We start from the raw sequence: 17364 nt of genomic DNA, 5'->3' as shown, positions 1-17364 counted from the left end.
CAACTATGAGTATTATAAGGCCATGTTCACACACTGTATTCTTTAAGACACGTATGGCCATTGTTTGATATTAAAACATCTTCTTGCCTTAAAATAATGCACTGTATTGAAGTCTACAGGGAACAACGGCTGTTGCTCCCCTGCGGCCGCACAAATAATTGCCTTGTCAATTATTTGCGTGCGCTAATGCAGGAACAACGGCCGCTGTTTCTGCTCTGTTCATACAATGTATGGCCGTACTGACGGCCATACATTGCATGGACTTCAATAGTTAATTAGATTGCAGGCACACCCAAATGTGCCCGCAATCCAAATAAATTAAAGTGATGTTCCTGTCACTTATAGGGTAAACAAGCAGCGTCCGGCAGTACCAGACGTGAGATCCAATTTCCTTTGCTATGGAGTCCCTTCATGTCTATGGCTGCCTAGACCTTCAGTTCCAATTGTAATTTTTTTTTTTTTTTGCTTCTTTTTTCCATAGGCAACAGAATATCTTACTAAAAGTACTGGATTTTAACACAGCCCAAATGAATTCCCTCTTCAAATAGGAGCTTTGTATGAGTTACTTATTCTCCTCTTGTTTACTAAGTCAATAACCTGAATCAGCAGGTTCTCCTTTATATAGGCAATGAGTTGTACTTCTCTCCATTCTCTATGCTGGAGTTTGGTTTACTTTGAACACAAAGATGACTTACTTTAAGGTCCTTGCGGTATTGATGGCTGCCCTTGTTTTCTCTGATACAGTCCAGTGGGTGAGTGAATCAGATCTATACTATTTATGTTGGGGTCCATACTTGGACAATGCTTGAGTCTAAAACGGTTTTGGAATCATATGTTGTAATACGTAATATATGAAATCATAACATTGAATGCTTCAAGGGAAATTTATACATTTTTGTTACAACAAATATCAGAAGCATATTTGCAGCAAATGAGTCATATGCCATATAAAGAATGTAAAGTAGACTGACATATTGTTTCTCTGACTGTATTTCAGATGTAACACAGTGGACCCCCTGCAGATCTCATAATAATCCAAGTTTGATTTAGCAGAACCGTGGGGGAACATATGTTACAAAAAGCAAGCTTTCTAGTACTTATCAGCTGCTGTATGTTCTGCAGGAAGTGGTTTATTCTTTCCAGCCTGACACACTGTTCTCTGCTGCCACCTCTGTCCATGTCAGGAACTGTCCAAAGCAGGAGAGATTTTCTATGGGGATTTGCTACTGCTCCGGACCGTTCCTGTTACAGACAGAGGTGGCAGTAGAGAGCACCATGTCAGACTGGAAAAAATACACCACTTTTTGACAGTATACCCCTTTATTATGCCTGATATCTGTGAGATATTTTTGTAAGATGCCACATTGCTCAAAATAAATTTCCCTAAGGTCTCCTTTGCAAGGCTGCATTACAGATCTGTGTAAAAGGGGTTGTCCCACAAAATCTAGTTATCTGTTATATACAGAATAGGGGATAACAAAATGATCGGGGAGGTCTCTGCTCTATTCATTCTCTATATGATCCACTAGAGATAGCCAAGTGCAGAACTCTGCTATCTCTGCCAAAAATCCCTAAACAAATCGATAATGTAGCACTCATAGAAGTCTGTCAATCTCATACTGTACCTCTGCTTGCTTTTAAATTCATTTTTGAGGCTGGAAATGTGGAAATATAGACTTTTATATAGAGTCCCTAAAAAAATTATGGCATGTTCCTTTACATTCTGCATCTCTGAGGCTTCATTCACACGATCAGGGAAGTTGTCCGTGCTCACTGATCCGTACGCACGGATAATTTTACAGACCATTGCTTTCTATTGGGCTATTCAGACGTTCTGTGATTTCACGGATCCGTGATCCGTTCCGTTTAAAAATTGGACGTGTCATTACTCGGAACGAAAGCACAGAACGGATTCCCCATAGAAATCAACGAGATCCGTGTTTTTCTTGGATGTACACGGATGTGAAATCCGTGTTCATCCTTGACATACACGGACGTGATGTAATCAATGCAATTTAAAATGCTGTAAAACAGATCCATGAAAAAAATGGACACGGATGCAAAACAGACTGTTTTGCACGAATCACAGAGGTAGCTGCCGGACCACAATCATGGACTGGGAAAATCACAGAACGTGTGAATGCAGCCTTAGGGTGGAGTGGTTATAAAGTGCGCCTCTCACTCTGGATGATCTGTCTTTTCCTGTGCTACTTAGATAAGCCATTGATTTGAATAAGCACCTTATTTTTCCTGTGTCGGCACTGCTGGAAAACGGAGCTCTAAAGATGGCCATACATTTTTCCCCTGTCCTCCCCATACACAGGGCAGTATTTACCACTAGGCACCTGTGGTCTGGTGCCTAGGGCAGCACCTTGCAGGGGGGGAGGGGGAAAAACAACTTTTTTTTTTGTTTTTATTTTTTTAGTCTCCCACCTCCCGGTCAGACTTGCCATTAAATCTGGTGACTTTTTGAGGAGGGGGAAGTATGGTCAGGTCTAGGGATGGTCCGAACCTGCCGAGATTCGGGTTCGTATGAACCCGAATGCTCGGCAGCAGACTCCCGCTGTCTGCCCGCTCCGTGGAGAGGGCGGATACAGCGGGAGGAATGCCTGGAAAACTGGGATACATCCTATGGCTATGGCTGTATCCCAGTTTTCCGGCCGGTCCTCCTGCTGGATCCGCCCGCTGCACGGAGCGGGCAGACAGCGGTAATCATTGCGGAGGGTTCGGGTTCGTACGAACCCGAACCGAACTCGGTTCGGACCATCCCTAGTCAGGTCTGGTATGGCTGTGATGCCTGGAGCTATTACCTACAAATCTACCAATCCTGTGGTGAGAATTCCTTCAGACAATATGCAGACGGTTGTAATCATTCATTCTATATGGAAATTTATGTTTTAGGCAGTTAAAAACCATGAAAATGCCATTCAGACATGTTTCTACATGTAGAGAAATACATGTGGCCGAAATCACGCTCCCCAAGATGGGGCGTCTTCAGGTTTAGTGCCTAGGGCAGCAGCAGCTGTTAATACGGCCTTGCCCATACTTATAAACATTTGCCATGGCCAAGCATTCCAGTGCTTTCTATGGGAATCAGAGGGTTAAGCCACACAGCTCTGGCTGCAGCTTATCTCTCTGGAAACAAAAGGGTGGGCAGGGGTTTTCCATCACGCCCAACCCCTATCTCCACCAACATCATTTTTTGGGGGTTCGAGCGTCAGAAATATAAAGGGACCTTTGCTGCCAGGTTTCCCTAAACATAATAGTAAATTCCGGGTTGGCATGATTGGAGAAGACCTTTTAATCATTTTGTTATTTAATGTAGAAGACATCATTGAGAAGCAACTGCATAACTATCATCATACTGCATGGTCTACCACTATCATGGTTTCCCTGGGGCAGCATGAAGAGCATTCTGTACAATATTCTATAACATCTTCCAATACACTATCCGAAATATAACTGCCATATAGTGTAAGGAAAAAGGCTTTATAAGTATTAATAGTAGTTGCATTAGTTTAGAAAAAAACTTTTATCGCTGTATGCTTATTACATACTTGTGGTCATGGAGGTGGAGCTGCTTGGCTGAAGAGTCTTGGTGGACGATCCTTAAATAGATCATGCTGTATAAATGACTGTATAATACTTATAGGGCCATGCTCAGAATGAGTCACCTACTCTAAGAGACAGTGGTGGGCGGTAGAGTGCTGACAAATGTGTGTATCCATAAGACACAAGGTAGAGTCATTGTCATTTCTTCTTCTTATTTAAAGGCACAAGCCTCAGAACATGGGGAGGCGTATTCTAAGTGTCCACTAATGGTCAAAGCACTGGATGCTGTAAGAGGAATCCCGGCAGCTAAACTATCTGTCAAGGTTTACAGGCAGAAGGAAGACAAGAGCTGGGACCTGCTTACTACAAAGTATGTCATTCTGACTAGAGCCATTACTTTCACTCTAGTCTAGATTGTTAAAGAAGATCCTGTCCCTCTGTTTGTTTTTAACAATTCTGTTATATGATGCTGAGAAAAGAAAACATGATAACAAAAGTAATTCTCTGACTTTATGTTTAAAGAGTAACATCTGAAGAAGGAGAAATCCATAATCTCATCAGCGAAGCAGATTTTGTTGAAGGAGTTTATAAGCTAGAACTTGCAACTAAGCGTTTTTGGAGCAAGCTTGGGCTTTCCCCATTTCATGAATATGTTGATGTAAGTATACAACGCATAGTATATATTGTGACAATATGAAAGGAAACATAAAATTATAGGAGTTTCTGGGACTCAGGATTTCTCACAGAGCAAAGAGAAATTGATATGGAAGATATATAGTATGATATGTTGATGTATTTACACCTAACATAGGTATACTTGACTGCTTCGAATTATTAAGTTAAAGGGGTTATCCAGCGCTACAAAAACATGGCCACTTTCCTTCAAAGACAACACCACTCTTGTCTCTAGTTCAGGTAGGGTTTGCAATTATGCTCCATTCACTTCAATGGAACTAAGTTGCAAAACCCCACCCAAACTGGAGACAAGAGGGGTGCTGTCTCTGGAAGAAAGTGGTCGTGTTTATGTAGCACTGCATAACCCTTTTAAGGCAGCAGCAGTCTGCCCAAGTTCAGAAAGGACACATGAGAAAACACTGTGTTCAAGCTGAAAGATTTCTGTTTATTTGGGCGGTGAGAGTCTTGTTATAAGCAAAGATAAGCAAAAAGAAACAGTTTCAAAGTACATGCCTTCTTCTACCAGCAGTTACATATCCTGTGTCTAACATTTCACATCTTCTCACATATACCAGATAAGAAACTGATGTTCTTGGCTTGGTGGCTACATTTTTATCAACCATATAACATAACTTGGAGCAGGGGGCTCTCCCTCTGCAGCTATTCTGCAGACTATCATAACTACAGAGCATTGCACATAGAACATAACTACTTCTACTTGCTGAATATATGTTTTCCCTTCAACATAATTACCCTCAACTCCACAAGTACTATGAACATTCACCACATCACATTTTCCTGTTAGCTGAAATGTCCATTCCTTTAGCAATACCCTCTGATGAATTCTCAGACACTCCTCTGCAGCAGACGTCATTGTAGAGGTGCTCCAGTATTCTTTGCAGATTAAATTTTTTCAACATTGTTATAGGGGGCAGCCATCTTTCCTAAGCTGTTTTTAACAGCATTTGCTGATATGCTTTACAGGAAGCCCCAGGGACATAGAAAACAATAGACAGGACCTGTCCTTTTGAAATGAATGTTAAACATTACCAAGGTCATTCTACAGTGAGCTGCAGTCTTAAAGGGGGACTCCAGCGGGGGGCAATTTTACGCTGGGACCCGGCGGGTTCCGCATCGCGGCGCTCCGGTCCCCGGTTCCCAGACGCTTCCTGGTGTCTGACGCAGGCCTGAGACGATGCATCTCAGGTACTCTCAGCCAGTCAGTGACAGAGGCGGGATCTGAGCTGACTTGAAACGGATCCCGCCTCCTTCACTGACTGGCTGAGCGGACCTGAGACGTCACGTCACGTAAGACACCAGGAAGCGGCTGGGAACCGGGCACCGGAGCGCCACTGGATCGGGGGAGGTGAGTGGACGTCTTTTCCCTCAGCCACCTCCTCCCCGGTCCCAGTGAAAAAGTGCCCCCCCCCACTGGAGTACCCCTTTAAGGTTTCCATACACATTATACTTATGTCTGCTGAAACCCACTGCTCATGGCCCTAAGTATTAAGTGAATGGGGGGTCTCCTAAGACTCCACCAACAGATGATGCAGGTGGAGATAGAGGTCAGGTGTGATAGAATTTCACTTCCAGACCCCGTTATTCTCTTGACATGTTCTTTCCCTATAAAGAATGTTCATGTGTAGGGGGAGGAAGGGAGAGATAAGTAACTGTTACTAAAGGTGTATGGGCACCTTTATTCTAGAACTATCTACTGGTTCTATAAGAAGAAAACAAACGGGAGTGGAATCGTTCCTACAATATGAATTGGTACCAAACTAGAAAAATCGCACTTACACTTATCGAGTGCTGAGGCTCACCATTCTCATAATAGACAATGCCCAAATTATCTCCTTAATCAGATCTGCTGCTATCCTCCTGGGTTACTGAGATCTCTCCCTCCGGTATGGCAATAATAAAAAATTACAAAATAGAAAAATGGATAGCCGACAGTGATAGTAATCTAAATATAATCATAACAATACAGGACTAAAAAGGAAGAAGATGCATTTACTCACTCCTGGGAGTATAGTAAACACTCCCCTCTGGGCCTAGATCACCTTGACCAAGAGTATTGGTGCGTTTACACAGAGAGATTTATCTGACAGATTTTGAAGCCAAAGCCAGGAATGGAGTTGAAAAGAGGAGAAATCTCAGTATTTCTTTTATGACCTGTTCCCTGTTTATAGTCTGTTCCTGACTTTGGCTCCAAAAATCTGTCAGATAAATCTCTCTGTGTAAACACACCATAACACTCCGGATTGACTAAAAGCTCCACTGTTGCAGCTGTGTCCTCTCTGAAGCTGGTAATCTCTCTGCCTCACACTACCAGCTCCAGAGAGGACAGTTGCAGCGGTGGAGCTTTTAGCCAATCTGGAGTGTTAAGGCCCTATTACACGAAATAGATTACACGGTGTAATAGAAGTCAACGATCAGCCGACATGACCGATGTTGGCTGATAGATGTCTGTCGTCTTTCAACATGTTAAAGGCAAAAGACTAATATATCAGCGATCTGCTGCCGTCGCTCCATGGAATAGGAGCAGCAGCAGCAGACCCTGTAATCTTCTATGGGCTGCCCGGACGATCTAGCAATCACCCAGGCAGCCCTCCCGCGGTCCCCCCTGCTCTTATGTTTAACAGACAAAAATGTATTCAAATAATAGGTCCATACTTGGTGACATTCCCTTTAATATATAGGCATATATAAGAAAAATTTACAGCAGAATTACTTATGTTTCAGTAGTTTCCATTGCATTCCATTTCTTTAGCTGTGTAGTAATATGGCATAGACCAGTTCCCTGCAGCAATTAACTGGATATTTAGCTTTCCATTTGTGTGCCATTGCCTCCTCCATGTGCCCCTTCCTCCCAGCTGATGATTGCTCCTTATGTCTAAATGGAATGGACCCCTAGTTGTTGGCCGTATTGGCAACTGCTTCTCTGATAGTTACTCCATGGTCATAACTCACTCATTTCCACCCTATGTAGGTACAGTAGATCACCATGGTCACCACATATTTTCCTGTAACGCTAAGTGTCTATTGCTTCTATCCTAGGTGGTGTTTACTGCTAATGATGCCGGTCACCGCCACTACACCATCGCTGTACTCCTCACTCCTTACTCCTTCTCCACAACCGCTGTGGTCAGTGAGCAAGTGGAGGCCCATGTATAACATATATGCAGTCTCCTCTACTTGTCCTCAACTATATGCAAGTATTACATGATATTTTGTAGCTAACATTATTATTTTTTATCTCTTCAAAACAATCTGATGTCCATATGTTAACTTCAAATTTAAATAAAGTTTTGTTCTAGCTATGACATTAAATGTTGTATTTGTATTCAGCTAAGGTTTTATTTATTTCCTGATACTTACACGGTGGTAAAATATTCAGTGGAAATGAACATGAATTTTAAGTACTAACATGAGTCCATGACATAGAGAAGAGCAGCGGGATAAAATATTTATGAAACAAGCTTTTTTTCTTGTTTATTAAAGGGCTTCCCTGGGAAACAAAGGAAATTAGATAATAAAAAATATATAAATATTACTGTTATTTCTCTAAACATTTTCCTTAATACGGTACCTCTAATAACATGTCAAAAGTTAGTTTTCATGACAGGTATGCTTTAAGGATCAAAATCTGTATAAGCTGGAGGTATGAAGGGAAAGGGGGGACATGATCGAAACCTTTAAAGGACTAAATTAGGTTCAAGAGGGAAGTGTTTTGATTTAAAAAAAAAAAACTGAACACAAAAACAGGGAGGCACAATCTGAGGTTAGTTGGGGGAAAGATCAGGAACAACACACGGAAATATCACTTTAGTGAAATAGTAGTAGATACTTGGAACAAACTTCCAGCAGATGTGGTAGGTAAATCCACAATAACTGAATGTAAACATACATGGGATAAAAATATATCTATTCTAAGATAATAAGAAAGGAAATACTAAAAGTGCATACTCGATTAACCAAGTGTTCTTCTGCTGAAAAACATTCTATGTTTCTGTGTTCCCGCAAAGCCTTAGAGGAACAGAAACGTCTGAAGTAAGAAGGGACAAGATGGAGGCTGTCAGAAAATGACATTCCCCTAAACAGCCTGCACCTCCTCCTACCTTACTTCACCTGTGTTGGCGGCACCAATTAATGGTCCTTTTACACTGAACGATTTATAGTTCGAATTTGCACAATAACGATCGAATTCGAACGATTATCGTACGTGTAAACGCAGCGAACGATCAAGCAACAAGCGAGAAATCGTTTATTTTTATCTTTCAACATGTTCTCAAATCATCGTTGATCGTTCGCAAAAACTTTGCAGATCGTTCAGTGTAAACAGTCGTTCAACGATTTCACGTATGTGTGAGATAGGCTTAAACGATCACATAACGATTTTTCCGTACGATGTATCGCTCCGTCTAAACGCTGATCGTTATAAAAAAAAAAATAGTTAATTCAAAATCGTTAATCGTGCGATCGGGCGAATTATCGCTCCATGTAAAAGTACCATAAGTCTTCTAAAGTAAGAACAGTCTGCACTCTTCATGAGGGATGTGTAAGTAAAAACAGTCAGGACAATAATATAAATATAGGGCTTTCATATTTAATTTACAATGGTCTAGGTGATTAAAAAATAATGATTTAATTCTCTTGTTTCCAATTAGTAAATGAAAACCCTTGTTTCTCATTCACGTAATGTATTATCTTGAAACCTAACTTTGTGTTGTAAGTCTCTGAAACTAAAAACCCAGCAAGGGTTCGGTTAAATTAAGCTCAATTTCTTTGCCAGTCAGCAACAGCAATTACTCAGACGCATTTTCCTCTGAGGATGTTATTTGTTTGTGGTGAAACATGTCGGGGGGTAAGTTGTGGTGACCAGGGGTTGCTAGGTGGTGATGTATAGCTGGGCAAGATGGTGGTGTACCTGAGGCACTTGTCATGGTGGCTAGGAGTGGTATGCCCCCACCCCTGGATACACCAACACACACTTTATTTTAGTATAGGTGTAGTCTTGTTTGAATTTGAACAGGAGATGCAGTACAGAGTAAAAAGTTCTCTTTTTCAATAGAGGTGTAATACATAAAATCCAATCCCTTGAGCTGGGTACTTAGACTTGAATACAGCTTCTTGCTGGAGGAATAATGTTTTATATCTATTTAATTGAAAAGTCTTTGGATACTGTAGCTTGAATTTAGTTGAATAGGTTAGATAGACTGGCTTTAGGAGAGAGGAGTGACTAAGAGCTACTTCAGGGATATTTGGGGGCCCTACCTAGACCCCTAGGTACTTAGCTGTGGGCTTAGAGAAAAAGTACCTACACCCATGGGTATGAACTTCCACCTTGCTGTCTATGGGCGCATAGTGACATAAAACAGGAACGTAGGCCCCAACTTTGTGGGTGAAGCTAGCCGCCAGGGGGGGCCTAAGAAAACCTAGCATTCACAGTGGAGTCTTTTGGGCTTTATCCTCTTACCTAGTCACTGACTTGTGATCCTATCTTGGTTATCAGGTTGAATAGAGAGCAGCCGTCTAGCATAGGTAGAGTTATTCCCTTTAGTCCCTGTTCACCTCAGTCTCCTCTATGTGCCTTTAGCCTGACATGGCCAAGATTGAGATGCTTGAAAAGAAATGATGAAGGAATCCATGGTTTGGGGTCTTGTACAGGGGAGCCATAGCAGCAGCTCCTTCACAGAAATCCTCACAGCAACTCACTGGATCTCCCTTAGGGAATAAACTACTCCCTGATTGGGCAGAACACAACTGGAACGCCTTTACTCTAGCCAGTGATTGGTGAGATCACTTTAGGTACGCAGCTCATTGATTGGTCAGGAGAATATCACCTTATACCACAGTGGCAGTTGGTAAGGTAACCCTTTGTGAACAATGTTCTTCGGCTGTGCATACAGTACAGTTCTGGCCAAAAGTTTTGAAAATGATACAAATATTAATTTTTACAAAGTCTACTGCTTCAGTTTTTAAAATGACAATTTGCATATACTCCAGAATGTTATAAAGAGTGATCAGCTTAACAGCAATTACTTTCAAAGACAATATTTGCCTAAAATATGAACTTTATCCCCCAAAACACATTTCAACATCATTGCAGCCCTGCCTTAAAAGGACCAGATAACATCGTTTCAGTGATTGCTCTATTAACACAGGTGTGGGTGTTGATGAGGACAGGGCTGGAGATCAACCTGTCATGATTAAGTAAGAATGACACCACTGGACACTTTAAAAGGAGGTTGGTGCTTGGCATCATTGTTTCTCTTCTGTTAACCCTTCTATTATCTCTAAAGAAACATGTGCAGTCATCATTGCACTGCACAAAAATGGCCAAACAGGAAAGAGTATCGCAGCTAGAAAGATTGCACCTCAGTCAAAAATCTATCGCATCATCAAGAACTTCAAGGAGAGAGGTTCCATTGTTGCCAAAAAGGCTCCAGGGCGCCAAAGAAAGACAAGCAAGCGCCAGGACCGTCTCTTAAAAGTGTTTCAGCTGCGGGATCGGGCTACCAGCAGTGCAGAGCTTGCTCAGGAATGGCAGCAGGCAGGTGTGAGGGCATCTGCACGCACTGTGAGGCGGAGACTCTTGGAGCAAGGCCTGGTCTCAAGGAGGGCAGCAAAGAAGCCACTTCTCTCCAGAAAAAACATCAGGGACAGACTGATATTCTGCAGAAGGTACAGGGAGTGGACTGCTGAGGACTGGGGTAAAGCCATTTTCTCTGATAAATCCCCTTTCCGATTGTTTGGGACATCTGGAAAACAGCTTATTCGGAGAAGACAAGGGGAGCGCTACCACCAGTCTTGTCTCATGCCAACTGTAAAGCATCCTGAAACCATTCATGTGTGGGGTTGCTTCTCAGCCAAGGGAATCGCCTCTCTCACAGTCTTGCCTAAAAACACAGTCATGAATAAAGAATGGTACCAGAATGTCCTCCAATAGCAGCTTCTCCCAACTGCCCAAGAGCAGTGCCTTTTCCAGCATGATGGAGCACCTTGCCATAAAGCAAAGGCGATAACTAAGTGGCTCAGGGAACAAAACATAGAGATTTTGGGTCCATGGTCTGAAAACTCCCCAGATCTCAATTACATTTAGAACTTGTGGTCAATCATCAAGAGACGGGTGGACAAACAAAAACCAACAAATTCTGACAAAATGCAAGCATTGATTGTGCAAGAATGGACTGCTATCAGTCAGGATTTGGTCCAGAAGTTGATTGAGAATTGCAGAGGTCCTGAAGAAGAAGGGTCAACACTGCAAATATTGACTTGCTGCATTAACTCATTCTAACTGTCAATATAAGCTTTTGTTACTCATAATATGATTGCAATTATATTTCTGTATGTGATTTTAAACATCTGACAAACACACATAAAAACCAGAGAGCAGCAGATCATGTCAAAATATAATATTTGTGTCATTCTCAAAACTTTTGGCCATGACTGTTCATACAATTCAGTGGCATCTAGTGGCATAAAATAAGAAGTGCAGGCATAACTAGGAAATACAGGCAGAGTGTAGATTCCCTTCACCCTGGGGGTCCTATACATAGGTGACTATGTGAAGGTGGCCATTAAGGGGTTATTACTTTGGGTAAAAACATTGTAAAATGGATTCAGCCTTGTAACTGCTTCTAGAAGAAGGAGAGGAATGCTGGCAGCAGGCCGATGAGAAAAGCACCATGAACCTACATCGTAGCCATAACACAAACACAAGAACCAGACTGTTATATAAACAATATATATGGTAAACATCACGTTGTGTCAGCCTGACTGCGCAGGATAGGAAGCCACTGACCATTTATGGACTGACCAATCAGAGTGTAACATGTATGTGCCTGTATTAAAAGTTATATATATTTCTTGTGAAACCAAATAAAGCGTGAGTGCGCACTTCTTAACTCAACTGAGAGAGGAGATTTTTTGCCTGGTGTCATGTCCTCTTCGCTAGCGCTCAGCTTACTCAGTTTGGACAGGGATAGTCACTTGGGAATAAGAAAGATAAAATGTAAATCTCACCTTGTCAACTACAGGTGGACAAGAAACATAGCAGGGGCCTGGGCCGCCAACAGGGCATTATTGGCAGTACAGGTGTATGGGGCCCGGCCTATGGGGGGGCCCGGGTCTCCCACACACTTCACTTTATGAGAAGCCTGGTATACAGACAGTGCAGGGAGAGGGGAGAGCACCCGCAGATGCAAGGGGCCCCTTCTACTTAACTAAAATCATTAGGCCCTCCTCCCCCCTGCACTGTCTGTGGACCGGGCTGCAGAATCCGCCCCCTCCCTTCACAATGGACCGGCCCCCTCCTCAGCAGCTCCCAGGCTGGTGCGGAGCTGGTGACTTCCGGCCTGTGTGCTTTCCCAGGTGACAGGAAGATGCAGCGGGCCCCCTCTCCTCTCTCCTGCCTCCCCCTCCCTCCCAGCTGTGACGTCTGTTCCCTCCAGTATACAGCTCTGCAGTCGGGGCAAAGGAGGAGGGGCTGCAGGCTGCTGACTGGGAGCAGAGACTTCACTCACTGGGGGCCTCAAGGATTAAAAGTAAGTGTGTATGTGAGACAGTGTGTATGTGAGAGAGAGTGTATGTGAGACAGTGTGTGAGAGAGTGTGTAGTGTGTGTCACTGATATCTGTATCTGAGCTATAGACGTGTCACTGATATCCGTATCTGAGCTATAGACATGTCACTGATATCTGTATCTGAGCTATAGACGAGTCACTGATATCCGTATCTGAGCTATAGACGTGTCACTGATATCCGTATCTGAGCTATAGACGAGTCACTGATATCCGTATCTGAGCTATAGACGTGTCACTGATATCCGTATCTGAGCTATAGACGTGTCACTGATATCCGTATCTGAGCTATAGATGTGTCACTGATATCCGTATCTGAGCTATAGACGTGTCACTGATATCCGTATCTGAGCTATAGACGTGTCACTGATATCTGTATCTGAGCTATAGACGAGTCACTGATATCCGTATCTGAGCTATAGACGTGTCACTGATATCCGTATCTGAGCTATAGACGTGTCACTGATATCCGTATCTGAGCTATAGACGAGTCACTGATATCCGTATCTGAGCTATAGACGTGTCACTGATATCCGTATCTGAGCTATAGACGTGTCACTGATATCCGTATCTGAGCTATAGACGTGTCACTGATATCCGTATCTGAGCTATAGACGTGTCACTGATATCCGTATCTGAGCTATAGACGTGTCACTGATATCCGTATCTGAGCTATAGACGTGTCACTGATATCCGTATCTGAGCTATAGACGTGTCACTGATATCCGTATCTGAGCTATAGACGAGTCACTGATATCCGTATCTGAGCTATAGACGTGTCACTGATATCCGTATCTGAGCTATAGACGTGTCACTGATATCCGTATCTGAGCTATAGACGTGTCACTGATATCCGTATCTGAGCTATAGACGTGTCACTGATATCCGTATCTGAGCTATAGACGTGTCACTGATATCCGTATCTGAGCTATAGACGAGTCACTGATATCTGTATCTGAGCTATAGACGTGTCACTGATATCCACATCTGAGCTATAGACGTGTCACTTATAATCTGTATTTGAGCTATAGACGTGTCACTGATATCCATATCTGAGCTATAAACGTGTCACTCATATCTGTATCTGAGCTATAGACGTGTCACTTATAATCTGTATTTGAGCACTGTATCACTGGGGGCCTCAAGGATAAAAAGTGTGTGTGTGTGTGTGTTTGAGCCCCTGATCATATATCTGTGCAATCTGCATGTGTGTGCTTCTGGATGAATGTGTGTGTCTGTCTGTGTGCTAGTAGAGGTATACATGTCATCTGCATGTGTTTGTATCTGGGTAATCTGCATGTGTGTTTCTGCATCTATGCTATGTGTGTATATAGGTATATATGGAATCTGCATGTGTGTATCTGCATCTATGCTATGTGTCTGTGTATATAGTTATATATGGAATCTGCATGTTTATCTGCATCTATGCTATGTGTCTGTGCAGAGGTATATATGGAATCTGCATGTGTGTGTCTGCATCTATGCTGTGTCTGTGTATATATGGAATCTGCATGTGTGTGTCTGCATCTATGCTATGTGTCTGTGCAGAGGTATATATGGAATCTGCATGTGTGTGTCTGCATCTATGCTATGTGTCTGTGTAGAGGTATATATGGAATCTGCATGTGTGTGTCTGCATCTATGCTATGTGTCTGTGCAGAGGTATATATGGAATCTGCATGTGTGTGTCTGCATCTACGCTATGTGTCTGTGTAGAGGTATATATGGAATCTGCATGTGTGTGTCTGCATCTATGCTATGTGTCTGTGTATATAGGTATATATAGAATCTGCATGTGTGTATCTGCATCTATGCTATGTGTCTGTGTAGAGGTATATACAGAATCTGCATGTGTGTGTCTGCATCTATGCTATGTGTCTGTGTGTGTATATAGGTATATATGGAATCTGCATGTGTGTGCATCTATGCTATGTGTCTGTGTATATAGGTATATATGGAATCTGCATGTGTATCTGCATCTATGCTATGTGTCTGTGTAGAGGTATATACAGAATCTGCATGTGTGTGTCTGCATCTATGCTATGTGTCTGTGTATATAGGTATATATGGAATCTGCATGTGTGTGTCTGCATCTATGCTATGTGTCTGTGTATATAGGTATATATTGAATCTGCATGTGTGTCTGCATCTATGCTATGTGTCTGTGTATATAGGTATATATAGAATCTGCATGTGTGTGTCTGCATCTATGCTATGTGTCTGTGTAGAGGTATATATGGAATCTGCATGTGTGTGTCTGCATCTATGCTATGTGTCTGTGTATATAGGTATATATGGAATCTGCATGTGTGTGTCTGCATCTATGCTGTGTCTGTGTATATATGGAATCTGCATGTGTGTTTCTGCATCTATGCTATGTGTCTGTGTATATAGGTATATATGGAATCTGCATGTGTGTGTCTGCATCTATGCTATGTGTCTGTGTAGAGGTATATATGGAATCTGCATGTGTGTGTCTGCATCTATGCTGTGTGTCTGTGTAGAGGTATATATGGAATCTGCATGTGTTTGTATCTGTGTAATTTCTCTATGTTGGTATATTTGTACATCTTGTAATATGCCTATATGTGTGTATACATGTATTGTGGATCTATATGTATTTGTGTGAGTGTGTGTGTATCTGCCTATTTGTACAGTATGGGTTTGTGCATCTATTGTCTATATACAGTATATTAAAGGAGAAGTCAGGCAAAACATTATTGTGATTATGATGTGTCAGTATTATTTGTGGAAAAAAACATGACATTTTTCAGCCACTCTTATAAAACAATAGTTATTTTTAAGGCTGAAAACATGACTTAATTGACTCATAATTTAACACATATTATGGGCTTTAAATAGCCAAACGTATGTCCTGATTTTTTGGATTAATGTCTTTGGTAAGGTGGGGGCCCAGACAAGTTGGCAGTATGGGGCCCTGGCAGGGGCCACACCCGCTCTGAGACACTTCAGGGGGTGAGTGGAATATTTTATTTTACAGCAAGTCAACCAGCTCCATTATGCATACCTGCAACCTCATAGAGCAGGTCACTCGCAATAGCTATTTGCGGTCAGCTTGTCAGCCGGCTGCATTTGACCTTCATGACGCTCTGCTCCAGGTGCCTGAGAAAGCTGTATCCAATCCTAGGAAACTAGGAGAAGTTCCTAGGACTGGATCCAGCTTTTCCAGGCAACCAGGGAGGAGCAACACAGAGTTTAAAAGCAGCAGGTTGAGAAGCCAACCATCCAGAAGCTCAGCAATATTACTGTAAATTTGCTCATCTCTAAAGGGAATCACAATTGCGGTACTAATGTCAAAATATAGCCTAATATACCAGCCTCCTGCCATGCCTCTAAGCATATATCTTATCACGTTCACATGCCCTGCTATTACCTGAAAATGTGCTGTGATTATTTCCCATGCTAATACCCTTAACTAAGCATTGGAGCATTGATCTAGTGACGGCTAGTGTCTGTAATCTGGTCTCTCTGGGCTGGACATCGGCAACCAATCCCTGCTGCTGTTTTCCTGTAGTGCACATGTGTAGCTCAGCTAATGTGTCAGAGCTCAGCAAAAGTTATGGGATGGCCCCTCTGTGACGCTGCAGGCTCCTGCACAGTGATCACACCCAGAGAGACGTGATTACAGGCGAATGTTCCTGCCAGTCAGGACTAGTTCTGAGGCAAAGACCACCCAGGTGCCAAAATAATTGTAAATAGCATATGGTGCGGGAATCAAACTACATTTTCAATGGCAATAGCAGGACATGTACAAGCTATTAGATATATATTTAAAGACATTGTTTTTCTGGGCTGTATTATTGGTTCCCTTTAAAGGAAAACTTATCAGAAGTGTTTAATTGTAATATACAAAATGGCCACTAGATGTCAGCAGCTTACAAAAAAAACCAAAACACTATAATGAACATGTTTCAGACACACATAGGGCTCATGCACAGGCTATGTGCACACTGAGGAAAAGGCGAGGAATTCAGCTTCAAATTCAGCTTCAAATTCCTCCTGTAAAATATGTACAGAGCAAAGTCCCATTGTGTTCAATGGGTTTTCTGCTCTGCTGTTCACACTGCAGAATTTCCGAGCAGAATTTTCTGCTGTAGATCTGCTAGAGGAATCCTATAGAAGTCAATGGGGGGCTTAAATTCTGCTTGAATTCTGCCTGAAAACTTTCTGCTTCAATTCCTCAAGAATTGCTCAGTGTGCACATACCCACACTGAGCAAAAGACAAGGAATTGAGGAATCCGCTCTTAAATTCTGCTTGAAATTCCTCCTGCAAGGGTATGTGCACACTGAGCAATTCTAGCGGAATTCTGCCCGAATTCCGCCATAAAAAGCGGGCGGAATCCGCGTGGAATTCCGCCCGTGTAAATGCAACATTGCTCTTTTCAGGGCCCTTGCACACTGAGCAATTCTCGAGGAATTGTAGCTGAAAAATTTCTGCTTGAAATTCCTCGCCTATTCTGCTCTGGCGGAATTCGAGCGGAATTCGAGCGGAATTTGAGCGGAATTCGAGCGGAATCCGCGCGGAAATCAAGCG

General features: G+C 42.4%; 1 protein-coding gene across 1 annotated transcript; it reads left to right on the top strand.

The window, feature by feature from the left end:
- Positions 1-627: 627 nt before the first annotated feature.
- On the top strand, positions 628-7574 carry TTR (transthyretin). Its single transcript, XM_069960067.1, has 4 exons — positions 628-752; positions 3774-3922; positions 4075-4210; positions 7285-7574. Exons 1-4 carry the CDS (start codon positions 687-689, stop codon positions 7399-7401), a joined length of 468 nt encoding a protein of 155 aa, XP_069816168.1. The 5' UTR covers positions 628-686; the 3' UTR covers positions 7402-7574.
- The last annotated feature ends 9790 nt before the right edge of the window (positions 7575-17364 follow it).

This window comes from Dendropsophus ebraccatus, chromosome 2 (assembly GCF_027789765.1).
Source record: "Dendropsophus ebraccatus isolate aDenEbr1 chromosome 2, aDenEbr1.pat, whole genome shotgun sequence".
In the NCBI taxonomy this organism is placed as follows: Eukaryota; Metazoa; Chordata; class Amphibia; order Anura; family Hylidae; genus Dendropsophus; species Dendropsophus ebraccatus.
Note: the sequence above shows the minus strand (reverse complement) of the source record. Positions and strands in the feature narration are given on the sequence as shown.